Source organism: Hipposideros armiger, unplaced genomic scaffold, assembly GCF_001890085.2.
Source record: "Hipposideros armiger isolate ML-2016 unplaced genomic scaffold, ASM189008v1 scaffold_839, whole genome shotgun sequence".
In the NCBI taxonomy this organism is placed as follows: domain Eukaryota; kingdom Metazoa; phylum Chordata; class Mammalia; order Chiroptera; family Hipposideridae; genus Hipposideros; species Hipposideros armiger.
The window spans coordinates 565199-585745 of NW_017732189.1; the positions used below are offsets into that span (position 1 = coordinate 565199).

Consider the following 20547-nt stretch of genomic DNA (forward strand, 5'->3'; position numbering starts at 1 on the left):
GGAACATGGATCAGAAGTCAGTAGAATGTCTTATAGGTAGAATAGAATTTTTATTTAGCCTAAATATATATTTAGCCTAAATATATATTGATTAGTGCTTCTCATTATTGTTTGATATTTATCTCCTATTTTTGTTATCCTAGTTTTGTGATATATCCTAAATATTTCTTTCTTCCTAAATTTTTTTTAATTTTTAAAGTTTTACCAACACAAAATTGCTTTATAATGCATGAAAAACTAAAAATATTCTTATCAGAAATTAGTACTAATTTTTGAAAAACCTAGCAGCCAAAAAAATATCTTCTATCAAAGGAAAAATAGCTTTTAGAAAAATAAACTTTCTCTAGTTTGTATTTATAAAGAGAACAGTCTTTAATGTACATGTAAGCCTGTTGAATGCACATCATACTGGGTTGTCAGAAAAGTCATGATGCATTTTTTCTATATTTTTCATTGCAAAAATGCGTCATGACTTTTCCGACAGCCCAATAGTTGTTGCTTAATTAAAATGTTAGAAAAATATGTAATAGGTAGATTTAACTTTTGAAAAATCAGTTCTTTGTGTTTAAGGTAGGGAGTTGCAGGAAGGTAGTCAGCTCACTTGAATCATGAAAGAATATTCTTGAGCTTGTGTTGTGAGTGGTCACCAAACCTGTATGGATATTCACATTATTTGGGATGTTTTTAAAATATAATTCCTGGGCTCCATTATGAACCTGATGAATCAGTATCTCTGGGGTGAAGCGCGAAGTATGTTTTCTTAGCAAGTTCCCAGGCAGTTCTTGCCTATAGCCTGGCAGTAGTCCTGGCCCTGGCTGGATCTTGGCTTGCCTCTCCATTGCAGAACCCCTGCCCCAGAAGCCAACACAGGGCGATCAGGGCCCCAGGATTCCCAGTGGTACTGCACCTGAGGTAAATCCTCCATCCCATGAGGGGGCCTGAGCACAAGAAGGGAGCCCCACCTTTTACTGTACTTGCCTGGAACTTGGCCTCAACTACAGGTACTGAGGGCGGGATGAGAAATGCTGATGTTCTGCCCCTCTTGCGAAGATAGTTCTCCAACCGGAAGCTGGGTGGAACTTCCATCTTGCTGAACTGTGAGAGTGAGGATGGAGTGGCTTTTGTTTCAGATATCATAGATTTAAGCTGTTCTCACAGAGTTTTGGTAGATTTCTTGGATATATATGTTTCTTCATTTGCTGTATGCCCTTAGGACTATTTCCAGAAACTTTAAATGTGTTTTTTTTTATGTAATTTTCACTAGGGAGAGAGTCTGAGGAGCTCGTGGAGCATGTGTGCTATGATACTGGAGGCAGAACTCTCAGATTGTTTTCAAAGTTATATCTTGTAGCAAGATGATAGTTAATGAAGGAATTTGAGCTGTACAAATATGACTACTTATGGCTCATGGGATTTGTGAATAGGCAGACACAAATTTTCTTTCAGATAAATACTCAGAAGGGGAATTATTGGATCATATGATAATTCTATTTTTAATTTTTGGGGGAACCTTTTTCCATAGGACTGCACCCATTTGCATTTCTACCAGCAGTGTACCAGGGTTCCCTTTTTTCCACAGCATCTCCAACATTTGGTATCTCTTTTTAATAATAGCCATCCCAACAGGTGTGAGGTGATAATCTCATTGTGGTTTTGATTTGCATTTCCATGCTAATTAGGGATGTTGAGCACTTTTTTGAGTTGGCCTTGTGTATGTTTTCTTTGAAAAATGTCTATTCATAACATCTGCGCATTTTTTCATCAGATTGTTTGGATTGCTTTTGAGTTGCATGAGTTCTTTATATATTTTGCATATTAAGTGATTATCAGATATATAATATGCAGATGTCTTCTCCCACCAGTAGTTTGCCATTTCACTTTGGTGATGGTTTCCTTCGTGTGTAGCAGTTTTTTAATTTAATGCAATCCCCCCACTTTTTATATTTTTGATGTCACAATTTATTTCTTATATTGTGTGTTCATTAACAAAGTATTGTTATAGTTATTTCTACTACTTTTGTCTTTTAGCCTTCATACTATTAATATCTTTCCACCACTTTTACAATGTTAGATTATTCTGAATTTTACTATGTATTTACCTTTACAGTGAGATTTATACTTTCATATGTTTTCCTGTTATTAATGAGTGACCTTTTATTTTAGGTTAAAGAAGTCTCTTTAACATTTATTATAACGTCAGTTTAGTGTTGAAGTAGTCCTTTAGGTTTTGCTTGTCCGGAAAAATTTATTCTTCAATTTGGAAGGACAGCTTTGCTGTGTAGAGTATTCTTGGTTGGCAGTTATGTTCTTTCAGCACTTTGAATATATCATGCCACACCTTTCTGGCCTGCAAAATTTCTGCCAAAATTTTTCTGATCGTCTTATAGGGGTTCCCTTGTATATAACAAGCCATTTGTCTTTTGCTGATTTTAAGTTTCTCCCCTCGTCTTTAACTTTTACCGAGTATTGTGTAATGTGCATTGGTGTGGGTCTCTCGGGGTTCCCCTTTTTTGGAACTCTCTTGGATCTGGATCCCAAGGTAAGGGTAGCTTTTAGCCACTATTTCCTCAAATAAGTTTTCTGTCCTTTTCTCTTCCTTTCTTCTTCTGGGACCTCTATAATGCAAATATTGGTTTGTTTAATATTGTCTCTTAAGCTATCTTGACTCTTTTGCATTCTTTTTTTTTTTTTTGCTACTCTGATTGGATAAATTCTAGTGCCCTGTTTTTGAGTTCACTCACCCTTCCTTTTGATTCATCAAGTCTGCTATTGAACCCTTTATTGTGTTTTTCAGTTCAACTGTTGTATTCTTCAGGGCTGTGACTTCGATTTGGTACTTTGTTATATTTTCTCTCTCTTTGCTGAAATCCTCACTTTGTTCATGCATTGTTCTCCTGACCTCGGTGAGCATCTTCATGACTGTTATTTTGAACTCTTTATCAGATAAATCACTTATGTCTGTTTCATTAAGAACTTTTTGAGGTTTTATCTTGTTCCTTCCTTTGGAACATATTCTTTTGTTTCTTCATTTTCTTTGACCCTCTGTGTTAGTTTCTGTTAGATAAAAAATAGCCACTTTTCCCAGTCTTAAAGGAATGGACTCATGGTAGACGAACTATCTCTTAACTAGCTTTTTTAAAGGCATTGAGAGAAAATATTATTCAAAGAATGCATCTTCCTGATTAATGCTTTCTAGATGTCATTATTATCTTATTAAACACACTGCTTATTAACTGCTATTTCTTATGATAGTAACACTGTTATCTTACCTTTTATGTATAATCACATACACTATTGCAAAAATAGTGTGCTTGTATTGATAGAATCATAGCAATATGAAACCTTTCAACTATTCTCAGTAATAAATTTAAAATGATTGATGTATGCCTTGTTTGTAGATAATTGAAATATGTATAAATTGAAACCAAAAAAAATCTCAGAGGAACTTGCTTTTTAAGGTTTTTTTGTTGTGGTGGTGGTCTGATTTATTTAACTAGACACAATAAATTTAAGACCTGTGTTATAAATCCTATTAAAGATATAGCCATGTTAATAGGCTAGTATATAAAAATTTGACAAAATAGCTTATTACGTAAAAATCATTTTTCCATTTTACAACCTAGGATACAAAGGATAAGTTTAGTTTCATTGTGATATTTATGTTAAGGTTTATTTTAAAGGTGCAAATTATTTTCAAAAATACTGTATCATATTTCAAATCTGTACTTCTCCTGGTGATCTTACCCAGTCTCATGGCTTTAAATAATAATAATGTGTGTGCTCACTACTCCTTAATTTTTAATCTCCAGTTCATAATTCTCCTCTGACCTTACAACTTGTATGTCCAGTTGTCTACTTGACATCTCCAATGACATATCAGACATAAAATGTACAAAACTGAATTTCTTATCCCTCTCAACCAAAAAAATAATAAAACCTGTTATGCCTTCCGTATTTTCCATCTCTATTAATGGCAAATCTGTCCTTCCATTTAATCAGTCCAGAAACCTTCGACTTAACCTTGACTTCTCTCCTACCTCACATTTGTGAGCAAATCTTATTACCTTCAAAGTATACCTAGTATCTGGACCCTTCTCCCAACACCTTCTGTTGCCACCCTGATCCAAGCCATCTCCATTCTTTACCTAGATTATTTCTTCTTGCATCCATCCACCCTTGCTTGCCTACAGTCTAGTCTCATGAATCTGAGTGACCTATAAACAAAAATCAGATCACGTTATATGTCTTCACAGAACCCTTCACTGGTCTCTCATTTTCTCCAGAGTAAAAATCAAAGTTCTTACACTGGCTTATAAGGCCTTACACAATCTGTTCCCCACACTACCTTCCTTCTCTGAATTTATCTTTTACTCATTTTTGCCACCCTGACTCTCCCTTCTCAAAACACAAAAGTTGCCCTCTGCCTCAGAACCTCAGCACTTACTGAAACACACTCTCCGGATATCTATGAGACAGACTTTCACCGCCTTCAAGCCTTTGCTCACTTGTCACTTTTTCCATGAGCACTTACTCTATGCTGTTTGAGATTCCAGCCCCCTTTCTCACCATGCTCTATTTGTTCTCCAAAGCACTAGTCAAATTCTAATGTTCAGTGCTATGTAACTTACATATTTAGTGTGTTTATTTTCTTTGGTCTTTTTCCTCTTAGCAAAAGTTTCACAAGAGTTTTGACTTTTTCACTGGTGTATCATCCAGTGCACAGACAGTGTTTGGCTATGTTTTTTTCATAATGAATGACTGCATGAAGTTGGTGTTGGTGAAACTCTTGTATGGCACGTGTGTGTACACATGCACTTCTGTATGTGTGTGTGTGTGTGCACGCGCGTGTGTGCATGTGTGTGTTTACATTTTGGGGTTTTTTTGGTTAATATTTCTCCTTAAATTGTGTTTGTGGAGTATATAGAATCTGTTGGCTAAGGCACCTCTGGCTTTCCTTTATTTGAGCTATTTGTGTATGGGGTAAAAGAGAGTTAGCATTTCTGGATATTTACATCAAAACAACAAATGTATTTAAAACCATTTTCAACTTCAAGAATGATTGTCATGAATACCTGTAGGTTAGTAAATTAGAATTTTTCTTTTAAAAAAACTGTTATTAAACTAAGAAATTTAAAGAGAAATTGTAGACATTTGAAAATTGAAGTTTTTAATTTTAAGTAATCCCATTCTAAGCTTAATAGAAATTTTCCTTTCTTCCAAGTTTTTTCATACAACTTAGGAGGATAGAGAAAAATTAATCTTTTAGGTAAAATATTATTGTCCGACAACTATAGCACTCATACCTAGTACTATCCTAGAAATTGTAGAGCATTTTTTCCTTTTAGGATAAACATATCTGTGAACTCTTTCCCCTGTTAAAGGGCTGCTTGATAAGTACCTTTGAACCTAACCAACATACATGCTAAGCTTGATACATTTCCTAAATCCAGGTTCCTTCTTATGACAAACAGCACTATTGCCAAACAAACATTTCTGATTTATTCTGATGAAGACCGTTTTGTCACTGATTTAAATTTAGTCTTACATAGGAACATATTAGTCAGATTTACTAGCTAATTATTAGTCACACTCAACATAACTTCAAGTGGGTACAAATATGAAACATTATAATCTTTAAAGAATTATATTACAGCATTATGAAAAAAAACTTTGAGGTTCAGTTTTCATTATTAAGATGTGAGATTTAGAGTAGTTTATCTGTGGTGCTTTTCCTCTGCAATTCTAATGTCACAAATCTTGAGCAAATTTAGGATGAATTCTGAATTCCAGCACAATAATCTTGTCATGCTAGTAAGCATTGATCTTTAGCTAGGTAAATAAATCCCCATATATCATTTAATCAAATGGAGTTACAAAGGAATTTCAGTATCCAAAAATACAATGTTTAGAGAGCCCATGTGACTGTGCTGTGAGATTCATTTTTGTAGAATATATAACAAGATTTCCCTAGGATATAGTAAGGAAATGTACTTACTATAGAGCTTAATTCATTTGTACCCAACATTTGAGTTATAAAATGTAATATTTTTTTCTGAGTTTAGCAGACAAATGAAAGTAAAACACAACAAGGTTGAATATCTGTTGTTGAGAAAACTGTTTCATATTTATAGAATCTTATCTCAACCCATGGTGACAGCTCTCCCCTCTTAATGCCATCAAGAGATAATGTGAGGGGGGAAAAACCTTCATAGTAGATCATTCGCTATTTAGGTGGTCAGTCAGCATTCCAACTAAATACAGTGCTGAGGAAAAAAATATGAAATCTCTTCTCTGGTCATGTATCTATTGATCTTGTAGTTTAGCAGGAAGAAAAATGTTGATAGAAACACCTAGAAATCACTGGTAACTACAAGGTTTATGGCAAGTTTTTCTTTGATGTGTAGCTAAAATTCAGACTTATAAGCTGAAATGACCCAACTACTCTTAAAGTATCCTACTTACTGCTTTGGTGTACTCAAGATTTCCTTACAATAGTATTGTGTCTGCGTAATTTGTAATTTTATAATAGAGTTAAAAAAGAGATTAGTTTACCAAAGCCCCATAATAAGCCTTTGCCCTGAATTCAACATCATATTCACTTGGAATACTGTACACTGAGAAGGGTGTTTTGCTGTGTTTCAAATGATAGAAAATAGAGATGGCCTTAAGATCTTATTATCTTAATATCTTGTAAGAAAATTTAAAAAAGGTATAAATTTGCTAATATGTTCTGAATACATAAACAAAGATCAGTTAGTAAAATAGGATCTGCTTGTAATATAGCATTATAATGCAGCTTTAGATTTAACATGTTTTACCCAGCTTAAAAACTTCTTGGTAAAGATAGTATTTTGTCTCTCGTTTTTAGTCATCCACTCTAGAAGTATTGTGGGTTGATTTAAAATTGAATGCTTCATCTTCCAAGGGGCTAGGGAGGGTAAATCTAAAGGATTCATAGCTAACCCTAACCTGACTGCATTTTGCTTTCAGTGTTGACATGCTTTGCTTTCCAACTCTTTATTCCAGTCTATGCAAGGGAAACTTTCAAAAGAAAAACTGACAACTCAAAAGATGATGGAAGAGCTGGAAAAGAAAGAAAGAAACCTACAGAGATTAACAAAAACATTATTTGATGTAAGTAGAAGAAATTCAGATTACTTTCAAAGGATAATTCAAAAAACGTTTAAAGCAATGCTCATTTTGTACATTTTGTACATTTCCTATAACATTTTTAGTTGAAGACTTGATTTTGATGTGCCAGTTAATTAAATCCATTAGCTTTCTTAAAATTATAATAAAAAAGACAAACTTATTTTTTTATGTCTTCAGAATGCAATTTCATAGACTTTACTCCAGCAAAGTCAAATGTTAGGTAGAGATTAGGGCCCAAAGCCATCTAATGAAGCATAAATTGAATATAAACAAAATTACCCTTGGAAATATTTAAGGAAGGCACAATGTTGACACTGTCATTGGAACAGGTCACACTTTTTTCCATTGAATTATGAGATGAAATACTTGGCTTGCATTTAAGGACATGTTATACAAATAATACTCAGTTTTTTAACTGTCATCATGCCATTTTGCCTCTTAAGTACTTCAGAAGGCATCTCCAAAAATGGGGACATTTTTCTACATAACCATATCACCATTGTCACATCCAAATAAGAAAAATATTCCATGATATTTGATAATACCTAGTGTATATTAAAGTTTCCCCACTTCACAAATGTTTTTATGATGACTTGAAACCAGCATTCTGTAAGGACCATGAGTTGCATTTCATTTTGTCTTATAAAATCTAAGGCCCCCTTCTTTTCCCATGTTAATGACTTGTTGATAAAATTGGGCCTATTATCTTCCAGAGTTGTAGATTGTCAGGTCTTCTAGATTTATTTAATTTCTTCCTCATGATATCATTTATCTTGTTCTCTACCCCCTCTGTTTCTTAAAAGCTATCAGGTTGTTGGAAAAGTCATGACGCATGTTTGCGACAGATGGCGCCAGTTCATTTTTGGAAGTACTAGAGTCATTCGCATCTACATTATTGCTATGTCATTTGACAGTTGACAGTTCTAGTTTTATTCTAAAAAAAATTGAGCGATTTGGTTGAGTTTTGAAGATTTTACAAGTTGAAGATGGAAGACCAAACTGTGCATTTTTGCCATATTTTACTGTTTTACCTGCATAAAGGGAAGAACGTGCATCAAGCTTTTGAAAAGTTGCATAAAGTTTACGGTGACAATGCTCTACAAGAACGTCAGTGCCAACGATGGTTCACAAAATTCCGTGCTGATGATTTTGATCTCAACGAGGCTCCTCGGTCAGGGAGGCCCACCAAGGTTGATGATGACAAAATGAAGGCATTGATTGAGTCCAACCCACGTTACATGACACAAGAGATTGCAGGAACATTGAACATCCATCATTCAAGCATTCACGACCACCTGAAGAAGCTGGGATATGTAAGCAAGCTCGATATTTGAGTTCTGCATGAATTCAAAGAAGTTCATTTGATGGCACGTATAAACATCTGCAGTATGCTCATTAAACGTGAGGAAATTAATCCTTTTTTGAAGCAACTATTAACTGGTGATGAGAAGTGGATTGTTTACAACAATGTGGTACACAAATGGTCTTGGTCCCGACGTGATGATTCGCCTCAAATGACATCAAAAGCAGACATTCATCAGAGGAAGGTTATGCTCTCAGTGTGGTGGGATTTTAAAGGTGTTGAGCTCCTACCAAGGAACCAAACAATTCAAATGTGTACTGTCGGCAGTTGGTCACTTTGAACAAATCCATCATCCAGAAACATCCAGAGCTTGTTCATTGTAAAGGAGTTGTGTTCCATTGCGACAAGGCGAGACCACACACAAGTTTGATCACCCGTCAAAAATTATTGGAGCTTGGATGGGATGTGTTGCCACACCCACCATACTCGCCTGACCTTGCTCCATCACACTTCTACTTGTTTCTCTCTCTTTAAAACTCCTTGCATAGTATAACGTTCAATTCAGATGAGGCCGTAAATCAGCACCTTGTTCAGTTTTTCGCAAATAAAGACAGGTCCTTCTATAAACAAGGAATTATGAAGCTCACTGAAAGATGGCAAAAGGTTATCTATTGAACAAAACAGGCATATATCATTGATTGGTCTTTGTTCTTTATATAAATAAATGACCTTTGAAAAACACAGACAAAATACATCATGACTTTTCCGACAACCCAATAGAAGTTAAAGCTAAAGGTATCATTAGATTCAGGTCAAGCATTTTTTTTTGGCTTGAATACTTTAGGTGTATTCACATCATCAAATTATATATGTTTGGTTATCCAATTGTAAGTTACACAGATACTGATCTCACCGGGTTAAGGTGGTGACAGATGTATTTTTTCCATTTTAACATGAGCAATGTTACAAACAGCAAGTAACCTGTGAGTGATACGTGGACAGCTGTTGAATATGCAGTTTGCCAGCACCCTTTCCCTTGGTGGCTTTAGTATCCAACAGCAATCATTGCCTGAATCATTAGATGATTAAAAGAATGGCATTTTTTTCTAATTATATTTACTAGCTGTCGTTTATCTGTTAAAAAAAATCTTCTCCTCATCAATACAAGCTTTTTTGGTCATTCTGAAATGCATTCCTACATGGAAGCATAGTTAAACTTACATTTCATTAGCAATTTTCAGGATGAGGAGTAGATAGTGACAATTTGGGAGATAACGTTCGGGGTAACTTTCTTCGATATAATAAATCTTGAGTTCATAATAATACTTCCAATTCAAATTTAACAATTCAGAGCTATTCAGTGTATTTTTTCCCCTTTCTTGACTTTTTAGTTGTATTTCTTTTTCTTTTACATTGAAAAATTTGGTTCCTACCATGTATACTTTTTTCTCTGTATACAAAAAATGGTCACACTGTAACTAAATCACTGTTGCTACTAACAATAAAACAACAGGATGAGGTTTAAAGTTTCTTTGTAGTTCCTTTTGTTTTAGGATAAATCTCGTTACAGAAAACTAAACACACAACCAAGACGCTCATTATGCGAGAACCTGAGAGAGTCTTCTAGAAACTAAGACTGTTTAGATGTATGTTTCCTCTCTCAGGTTTACCCTAGGGCATCAATGGCACAGAGGAACCATATCTACTATTTAAATTATTTTTCTCTTTTTTTTCTACTGTGTGTATGCAATTAAATTTAGTTAATATACATATAATATGATGCCGCTGTTTTATTTATAGACTTGGGTGAAAATGTTAAGCTGTGTTAAATTTTGAGTACCTTCCCTGTGTTCTAACCACCAGATTTTTGTTTTCTCTATCCACTGCAGAACCAAAGACAAACAGAAGACACAAGCTCTTTATTGGATCAGGGCCACGAAGCAGACCAATCCAGGCAGCAGGCAGTGCTTTCTAAACGGCCATTATTTGATTTGAGTGTGATTGATCAGCTGTTCAAGGAAATGTCCTATTGTTTGTTTGACTTGAAGGCGTTGTGTAGTATTCTTAATCAGCGCGCTCAGGGCAAGGAGCCTAATCTTTCATTACTACTGGGAATCAGATGTAAGTGGCTGATGACTTGTCCCGACAGTATTGCTTAACAATTAGAAACCTGTCTTTATGAATCAGGAACTTCTGACTGCCTTTCCTCTATTTGTTTTTAATCTCCTTCCCTACTTAGATTTTTAAACCTCTGAATCAGTCTGGGTGTTTGAATACCCGTTTTACTTCCTTGCTAGAACTCCCTTCACTGTAGAGAAATGGGCAGGGTCAGAGTTGACATGGAGTGCCACTTGCCAGAATGCTTCCAGATCTGCCTGTGCGGTCCTAGGAGCTGCGCTGACCTGTTAATATGTGACTGGAGTGATAATAGTTAGGTGTGATTTCCTGGTTTCTCTTCTAAAAAACAATAATTCTATTTGCTTTCATGTGGCAGTTGTGTAAATTAGCAACCCAGCCATCTGTTCACTGGTAAAATATTGGAGAAAAAATACTCACTTGCTTTCCTATGTAGTGTATGTTCTACAGCAATTGCTTAATGTAAATGCAAGTGCTGTCACAGGAACCAGTTTCCGTGGCCAACAGATGTGTCGCTCTTGTCATGCTACCTGCTGGCTTTGTCCCTTTCAGTGTGACTCCCACCCGTTTTGCCTCAGTTCTACCTTTCTCTGCACACAGTTGTGAGAGCTGCCACAGGAATATCCTGGTGTCCCTTCCTTCTGTGTCGCTGTTACAGGAACACTCTTCTGTGCATGTGGTTCTAAATTATATTATTGACCTGTTGGTCTCTTTTTTTTTTTTTTAAGATTTTATTGGGGAATTGGGAAAGGGGAACAGCCAAGTTGCTGTCCCTCAGTCTTAGTTGTGGAGGCGCAGCTAGCTCAGCTCCAAGTCCAGTCGCCATCCAGCTGCCTGTTGGCAGCTTGCGGCCACTCAGCTCAAGGTGCTGTGTTCAATCTTAGTTGCGGGTGGGCGTAACCCACCATCTCATGCAGGAGTTGAACCGGAATCCTTGTTGCTAAGAGCACATGCTCTAACCACTGAGCCACCCAGCCGCCTACCGGCAGCTCAGCTCGGGTGCAGCTCACTGGCCCATGTGGGAATCGAACCGGTGACCCTGTTCAGAGTTTGCGCTCTTAAATAACTGAGCCACTCAGCCAGCCCAGTCAGTCTCTTTTTAATACAGAAGAAATGGACTTCAGTTAGGAGATATAAATGGAGAAGACCATAAGGTTTATACACCAACATGTATTGAGTAATTACCTAATAACAATGAAATGTGACTAGATGGGGGACTAGTTTTGTTTCCAGTTTTGTAGAAAAGATCGCGTCATCTTGCATCAAAATAGTTATTTTGGCAAACCAAATATGTAATACTCTTGATTAAAGTATATCACTTGTTAAATGAAACGTAACTGTGCTCACAGATATGTGCAGAATTTTCCCCTCCACTTCATAAGTGTGTGTTCAAATACATGAGTGTGGGTATGTAAAAAACACTGTAAAGTATATTTATTCTCTCAGTACATATTTATTAAATACTCTCTATAGGCCAGGCACTAAGGTGCTGATAATGCAGACAATTTGAACACAGCCCTTGCTCACACATTAACAAAATTGTTAGAACATTGTGGTAAGTGCTGTGATTGAGATGTGGACAGGGACAGTGGGAGCACAAGAGAAAAAGAAAGCCAACTAAATCTACCTGTTACGGGCTGGTAAGGCTCCATGGAGTGGCTCGTGTGGGCTTCAGTCTTAAAGGAGAAGTTTGACAGGTGAACAGGAGGTGGTATAGTTAGCAACGATCTCTTGGAGCAAGACGCAAAAGCCCACTCTCAGAAGATCCATTTTCCCCACTATTTTAGGCCATCCTTTCAATTATTTCATAACCTTTTACATTTTCACTCTTCTGTATATACAGTATTTCGTTAACTTTTTCTGTAATAGGATAAGAGTGCTATCCTAATATGAATAAAAGGGAGATTTAAGAACCCTGCCACATTCACCTCCCAATATATATACTCTTTCGAGTCTTCAAAATGTAATCCCAAAATTCTTACCTTATGGTTTGGCATTGTCAAAATTAGGCCAGCCAGCTAATTTGTCAAAAACCAATGGATTCTTTTGAATCCTATCACATCTCCATGGATTATCTGTCAGCACTGTTCACCCATCCTTCTTAAAACTCTCTGCTACCATGGTTTCCATGACATCATTCTCTAGGTTCTGCTTCTGCCTTTATGACTGTTCAGTCTCAATATTCTGTGGACTTTTCTGCCACGTAAATATCGGTGTCTCCCAGATGCCTTTTGCTGTTGTTTTTCTGTTTCTCTTCTATATACTTTATCTGAGTAGTTTTTTCCATGTCCTGTTGTGCTCTGTTATCACTGTACCTTTGACCCATACAGACATTTCTCTTATTCTGCCTACAATGTCCTTTTGGGCCCTAATTATACCGACCTGTGCACTGGAACCAGCTGTTTCATAGGCAGCGCAGACTCAGTATGTCCAGCACAGAACCTACTTGTTCTCCTCCTGCCTCTGTAGCCTTTGACCAGCAACAATACTTGTTTTATGTGCTTACTTGTTTATGAAAGTGTATGTAAATTATTAAGAATAAACCACTATTCCTTGCTCCCTCCCTTCACTACCTCACAAGGATATTGAGGGTAAAGAAAATAATAGTAAAATAATTGGATAAAAAGTGCTATTGAAAGGCAAAGTAGTGTTTGTTGTATTTCACCTGAAACTTTGAGCGGGGAAAAATATGTGTCATTGAATTTGCATTGTTGACCTAAGGAATCGGAAGCATTCCCTTTGGTTCTTAGCGAAGCATGCAAATGTGTAAGCAAACATTACTCTTACTCTCATTCATACTATGGTATTCTGTCACGCTTGAGATAAGCTGTTCTAATTATCTGGTTGTACATAGGAAGGAAATGTTAAGGGTTAAAGTCTGTAATGGTCAAATGGCTCATAATTCATTAAAATATTTCATACAAAGAAAAAGAATAAGCCACGATATCCATTATTTTTGCAGACCTTACCATCTAGCATAGTGCTTGGATCATGGCATGTGTTCAGTTAGTGTTTGTTAAAATAACAAAGAACTTGTCTGACTCTTATGGCTCCAGTAAGCTATCAGGGCAAATGAAGCGGTAATATATATTGTAATATTTTACAGTCGCTGGCTCCACCTGCTTTTATGTTGAGATATGCTGACAAAGAGAGGAACTGGAGTAAATAATTAAAAGTTATGTGACTCAAGGCCTCACTCTCAGTTATTCAGCCTTTGGGCACCTCGCTATCAGCCTAATTCAATTGTTTGGGATTGTAGGGTCCCACCCACACTTACCATATATTTTAAAAATTTACGTTCTTATGCCAATTACCCCCACTTTACAGTCTATAAAAATTTAAGGTATCACCCCTCACTACACAAATGTTTTTCAGATTTTTGTTAAATGGGAAAAACTGAGTGCTCTAGTTGAGCTGTAGTAAAGTTGTTAAAGAATGCTTTTTTCTACTGTTGGAATATTGTCATCCATTAAACATGTTGAATTTGTGTGCTTTACTGTATGAATTTAATGCATTTTAATTAGAAAATTTTAAAAGGGCTAAGTAGATCAGATATATTTAATATTAAATGATGCATAATTTTTTCCTTTTTTAATATTTTTTATTTTACAGTTGACATACAATAGTATATGAGTTTCAGGTGTACAACATAGTGATTATACATTTATATAACTTATGAAGTGATCACCCCAATAAATCTAGCACCCATCTGACAGCATACATAGTTATTACAATATTATTATTTTTTTAAGTTTTTTTTCAATTACAGTTTACATTCAGTATTATTTTATATTAGTTTCAGGTGTACAGCATAGTGGTTAGATATTTATATAATCTACTAAGTGCTCCCCCCCAATTTGTCTATTTACCTACCTGACACTAAATAATTATTACAATATTATTGACTGTATTCCCTATGTTATACTTTACATCCCCTTGACTATTTCGTATCTACCAATTTGTGCTTCTTAATCCCTTCACCTTTTCACCAACTCCTCAGGCCCCCTCCCATAGGCAACCATCATTTTGTTCTCTGTAGGATGATGCGTAATTTAAACCTGAGCCTGACTAGTGTTCAGTGTATAGCATTATATTGCCAATGCTAATTAAGTTGAAAATCCTAAAAGTGTTAAAAAAAATGTGACACAGTCTCTCCATATTTTATTTCCACAGCACTGAACTGTTCAGCTGAAGAGACTGAGAACGACCACAGTCCAGAAACACTCTCTAAAAAACTGTCAGATGTATGCCAGTTACGGAGGGACATAGATGAATTAAGGACTACAATATCAGACCGCTATGCTCAGGACATGGGAGACAACTGCATTACCCAGTGATTGAGTGTCGGTCCCACAGCAATAATGACCCATGTGAAATGCTGCTGTGTTATAGTTCCTCGTATTCCTTTTTAGGAGCCATATTGGAAAGTTGCAAGTGACGCATGACTTGCACTTAGGATTTGTGTGTGTGTGTGTGTGTGTGTGTGTGTGTGTGTGTGTGTGTGTGTGTGTGTGTGTATTTGTTTTTTGGGAGATGGGGGAAGGAGACAATGAGTCAGTCTTGAAAGGGCTTATCTAATCAGGACAAAAGTCAAATTACCATTTGAAAATGTGATAAAGGGTATAAGAAAAAAAAATTCTGTATTCTCAAACTACTGATTGTAGGACCAAGCTGTGAACAGTGCCCTTCAGATACAGGGGATAGGATTTTGTTTTATCCTGTGTGATTTTGTGAGTGTGTGTGCACGCATGTACGTGTGCGCGCACGTGTACGTGTGTGCACGCACACGTGTGTGTATGTTCACAAAATTATGATTTCTAGGGTCAAAGCAAAGCTTCTGAGAAAGGCACACACTGTTCTTGTATTTTCTTTTCATGTAGAAGCTTGTGTTGTATTTTAGGGTTTTCAAAGGCTGGCTGAACAAGAGTCCCAATAGCAGGCGAGTGTTCTACTAGCAGTACAAGAGGCAAAACCATTGTATTTTGAACAACTACTGTGCTGAGATGATGAGGTGGTGGGGTTGGGTCGATTTTAGTACCATAGATACAATACATCAGCTATTTTTCCGGGAGTGATTGTGGATTGCCTTAGAGGTGTGAAATTTCGATGTGATGATCTTTTTACTAGTATAGTAATTTATATATTACAAGGCAGTTAACATAATTTGAACTAATTTTAACATGTCCCTTACCATTTACAGTTTTTTACTTATATTTTAGATATAAGCACATTGAGGATGGGGCATTTAAATGTATAGACACAAATCTGCATCACTGGTCCACAATGTGTTAATGTAAACAAAGCAATATATAATTAATGCAAACCTTCTAAGGCCCCCTTTCATTATGGTAAAAGAAAGATTAACAGAATGACTCTGGAACAATAGCTTATTTATCTAAATCTCAATGTTTACATTGTAACAGTTTTGTATCTTTTAAAATTGAAGCTACTTTAGGAAAAAAACAATCTGTTTTCTTTATATCTGAATTATCACTAACATAAAACAATCTAAATCAGGTGACATTTCAATTCCTTTTATTAGGTAAAGTACATTGAAAACAGGGTTTTTGGTAGATTCCAAACTTAAGTCAGGTTAGGTCTTACTGGGGTTGCAGGATATCACCATGAAATGCAACTGAGTTATCAGTAGACGTGCAGTCATTTAAACTTCCAAATGAGCATTTTCCTGTTTTCATTGGTATTTTGGAAGGACTAGATATTTTACTGCCTTCAGAGCATTCATTACATTCTTGTGAATATACTTCATTATGGCAAATACTGCCCTTTACAAATTGGTTTGTTTTCTTGGTGCAACCAAGTCTCATTCAAATCAAGACTAAATAAGAGGTAGAAGGAGCAAGGGGTGTGAATCAAGCAGGATAATATTGTTTGGGGCAACAACATGTCTGTTTTCTCGTCAGGCTTATATACTGGTATAAAGGCTGCTCTGAGAAAAGGTTTTTCTGAAATATTTTCAGCAGTGAATTCGTGGGATAAAGCATTTAAGGAAACTACCCAGGAAGACATTCAGTTCAGAGTTTGGCTTGCATACAACACTAATAAGTTATTTCATAGTTATATTTCAATGGTCAGTTATAATTTCCCTTCTGTCAGTGCCTAAGTCTTCCTTGCTCTTCTTACTCAGGACCTGGGCTCTAGGAACTCAGTGCACTATAGTGATTCTGCGCCCTAGGGTCCTTAACCTAGTAAAGAGGGACTTAGTCACTGGGAAGAACCTGGCTTTCCGAGGGGGCCATTGTCTACTTATGGTGGTTTGAAGACATTCAGGGAGTATAATAGTAAATTTGTACAGAAAATCTGATGCAAAGAATTTTGCCTTGTAAAAGTATCTGTAAAAACGGCCCTTTACAATCAAGTAGATAATGGCATCTAAAAGAGATAAGCCACAAGTGCAGCACATGTTTTTACATTCTGTTTGAATAGAATGCCCAACCTCCACATTTTAGAAATAGAGGCTCCCTAAAACATAGCGCTAATGGGCAAAAAAACAAACAAAAATCACTGATTTGGGTCACTAAGTTCTTTCTTAAATGTCTCCTAGATTTTTAATATATGTTTTGAGGTTTTATGGTTATTGCTGTTTTAGACAAACTTTTGGTCATCTGTGTCAATCTACTGTAGATACATTTTTGTTTTATAGCTTAATTGCGATAAAATAGTATTTTGTCTTTTAAAATAAGTTTCCTAAAGCTTACAGAATTTGACGTATCTTGAGGTAAAAAACTTTTTTTAACTTAGTAGGACATTAACAAACTACTGCTGATGTATTTCAGTTTCTAAAATGTATACTCTCCTTAAAAATGGGAATTAAGATGTGATAGTTTCAGTATAGCCTTGAATTATAAAATGTAGAGTCTGGAGTTTGTGAAGGGGCCTAGATAATAAATAGATAGCCTTGGAGGGTAATTTTTTGGGAATTAAACTAGTAGTATTCTAATTCATCAGTATTTAATTTTCATTTTTATTTTTCAGAAAACTCCCCTACCCCAAAATGACCTTTTGGGTTAGTTTGAACTAGGATGTTCTTGGGTTATTACAGTGGTATAGGTCTGAGATAAAAATTAACCTAATTTTAAAGTCAATCTATATGAAAATTTCCTTAGATACGAGAACTTTTAAATTATGCTTTTGTGAATTAACTATCTCCTAAGGAAGTATCTTACGCAGGATTAACATTTGTTATTAGTCTTCTGGTTTTTGAAGTTGAGATTGTTCTGCCCCAGTCACATTAAAACGGGTAAAGTAACAATTGTCTCAATGAAAGACCCAAACTGTCTCTGCAGATCGAAGGCACAGTGATTGTCTTCTCGTTTTATGTCAGAATAAAAGTATGACTTTAGTTAAACTGTTAGTAAATTTTCAGTGACCTCTAATTTCAGAAAGCTTAAGTATGGACTAGATAAGTCATGCCTGAATTTTTCTTTTAATAAGTATGGCCCCTTTTTAGATTATAAATAGGATTCAATATTTAATGTTAACAATATTATATTTTAGTGAAATTTATTTTGGTTGTGACAGTTTATTAAGCTGAATTAGATTTATTTCAGTAGGCTTATTAGAGACAATCTCAAGGGCTGGAAAGTGTTGTTAAAATGGATAGTGTACATTTCTGACTTATTAATGCGCTTATAAATTAATATTATAGTTCAATACTTATTACTAGGAATCTCTTAGAGGATATTTTTAAAGGAACTAGTTTATTGGGAAAATATTCTTTCACTATCATGAATAGTTCAGTGAACAACATAGCAGCTGAGAACTTGGACTGTATTTTTTCATAGCATACTTCACCTCGGGCATACCTTAGTTTGGATTATTGGCATTCTCTTATGTAGATTTCTGTCCTTGTAGATACGTAATTACGGTAATAAGCAATTCTCATAACCTTGCTCACTCAGACCGTATCATTTGAAACTGCCAGCTATAGGTCTCAAAATCAAAGTTAATTGATTTCGTTTCCATTTTTAACAGTTCTTTTCAGTGTTCACAAAACAAGAAAAACTATAATATTATTTGGTATAAAGAGTATAATTACCAATTTTACCCCAAAATGCCATGGTGGTATGTTGCTGTATGATAATATTATGCATTTAATCATGAAGGGGAACGATTTTGGATTTTTTTATTTTTTTCTTATTTAAAAAAGTGTTGAGTGTATTAAGAATGTATTATTGATAGTTTAAAATCCATAAGTCATTAACAACACTATTGCAGCTGCATACAGAGAGAACCTTTGTGCCTTTTTGCCTGCAGTAAGCATTCATTTCTGTTTTACATGTGCTATAAGAATGTTGACGATTATTGCACCTTGTTCTTCTGTAAATAGACTGATTAAGAAATTTTTTAAAGCAAGGAGCAGTTTTTCATTACTAGGTAGATAACTTAGTAAACATGAGAGGAGATATCAGATATATGTCTTTGGAGCCCAGCCTTTTCCCTGTATAGTGAGCAGGAAGCCTTTGGAATGTCATCTGTGTGTGTATATGTGTGTACATATATGTATAAATAGCTATTTAAATACATAGATATGAAATTCAGCATCACATTGATGTGATGATAAGAAGTACTAAGGTGCTAGGTGGTTCCATGAAAAGCACAGCAGAGTGTGTAATCAGTCACTGTGACTGGTTTGTAAACTTAGGTTCAGTTTGAACCACCCAAAATACCTCACGTGTAAATAAATACAGTGGTCATGACTTAATTGAAATACAGTTATTGTAAAAACAATGTGAAGCCACTGGTTGGCTTATGCCTTCTAATCTCATTCTTGCCTCTTTTTTTGTAAAGGGGTTGTTTTTTGCTTTTGTTTTTTAGTAGGGTTTACAGCTAGAATTTGGAATGCCAAAGTTCTATTTATTAAATTTAAGAAAAAGTTTTCAATGTTAATGGCTAAGTATTTTTCCACTGGACTATTGTTTGTTGATGTTGGAATTTGTATTTACAGAGAAATAAATTTTTTATAAAACAATTTATGTCTTCCAAGTGCCTAGTATTAATCTACGAATGTATTTGAAATTTCAGACTCTCCTGAATTCTCAGTAATAAGAGTATGCGGACTTGACTTTTAAGTAAAAGCTTTCTATAAACACACAAGAGAATGTTTGACCAGAACATGGAGACTTCTGCTTTAAGTCTGTCTTACAGTTTCTTTTCGGTTACTGAAAAGTTCTTTCTCATGGCCTTCCCATGAAGGGCGCTGAGGTTTTCTGATGATAGGTGCTGTAAATATGAAGTCATGCTTGTATCCATTTAAGCTAGTAGTGCTATGTCCCCCTTTTGAATTTCTAAAATCTCTATTTATATCAAGAGTGTTTTCTACAAAATCTGGTTTCAGTTTTACATATTGCTGAAAAGTTGGGCTGCGAAGTCAAATCCTTGTTTCCCACCTTCTAATCAAAGGTTGAAACCTTATGGAAACATGTACAAATGGGACCTTGCTAAAAGGTTATGCTCTGCAGGACCTTGCCAGCCATCTTGGCTTTGATGGTTTGTCAGCCTCGGCCCAGAGATGCCCTGTGGATGGCACCCTGGGTCCTTGGTCTAACACATATGAACTGTGGCCTCCATGTCTTTAAGAAGTTGGTTAATATTTAGATTAGCAGTGTCTGCTTCCAGTCCAGCTAACTTGGCATTGCTCTGTCAGAGGCTTTAATGAGGCATCTAATTCAGTTAACAGAAGGAGCACTTTGAAAAGCATGCATCACAGGCTACTTAAGATGCTGCAAGTAAGTGTCTTAGCAATAAAAGCAGAGTGGATTAAAATTCTAGAATATTTCTAAGGTGATCAGTGAAGAGGTTTCTCCTTCAGAGGGAAAGATATAATTATTTTTGATCTGGTTTAAAAAAATGTTTTGATGCAGGAGTCAACAAAGAGCTTTTGTGATAGGGTGCATCCCAGTGTTTGAGTTTCTTTTTATGCCAAATCCCCAAAAAGA

General features: G+C 35.7%; 1 protein-coding gene across 1 annotated transcript in view; it reads left to right on the top strand.

Moving 5' to 3' along the window:
• Nucleotides 1-19580, top strand: part of CEP85L (centrosomal protein 85L) — a 116943-nt gene extending 97363 nt beyond the window's left edge. Inside the window, exons 11-13 of the mRNA XM_019629333.1 lie at nucleotides 7027-7134; nucleotides 10345-10576; nucleotides 14765-19580. Coding sequence (XP_019484878.1) covers nucleotides 7027-7134; nucleotides 10345-10576; nucleotides 14765-14928 — 504 coding nt within the window. The 3' untranslated portion in view covers nucleotides 14929-19580. The remainder of the gene's footprint in view (nucleotides 1-7026; nucleotides 7135-10344; nucleotides 10577-14764) is intronic.
• Nucleotides 19581-20547: the final 967 nt, after the last annotated feature.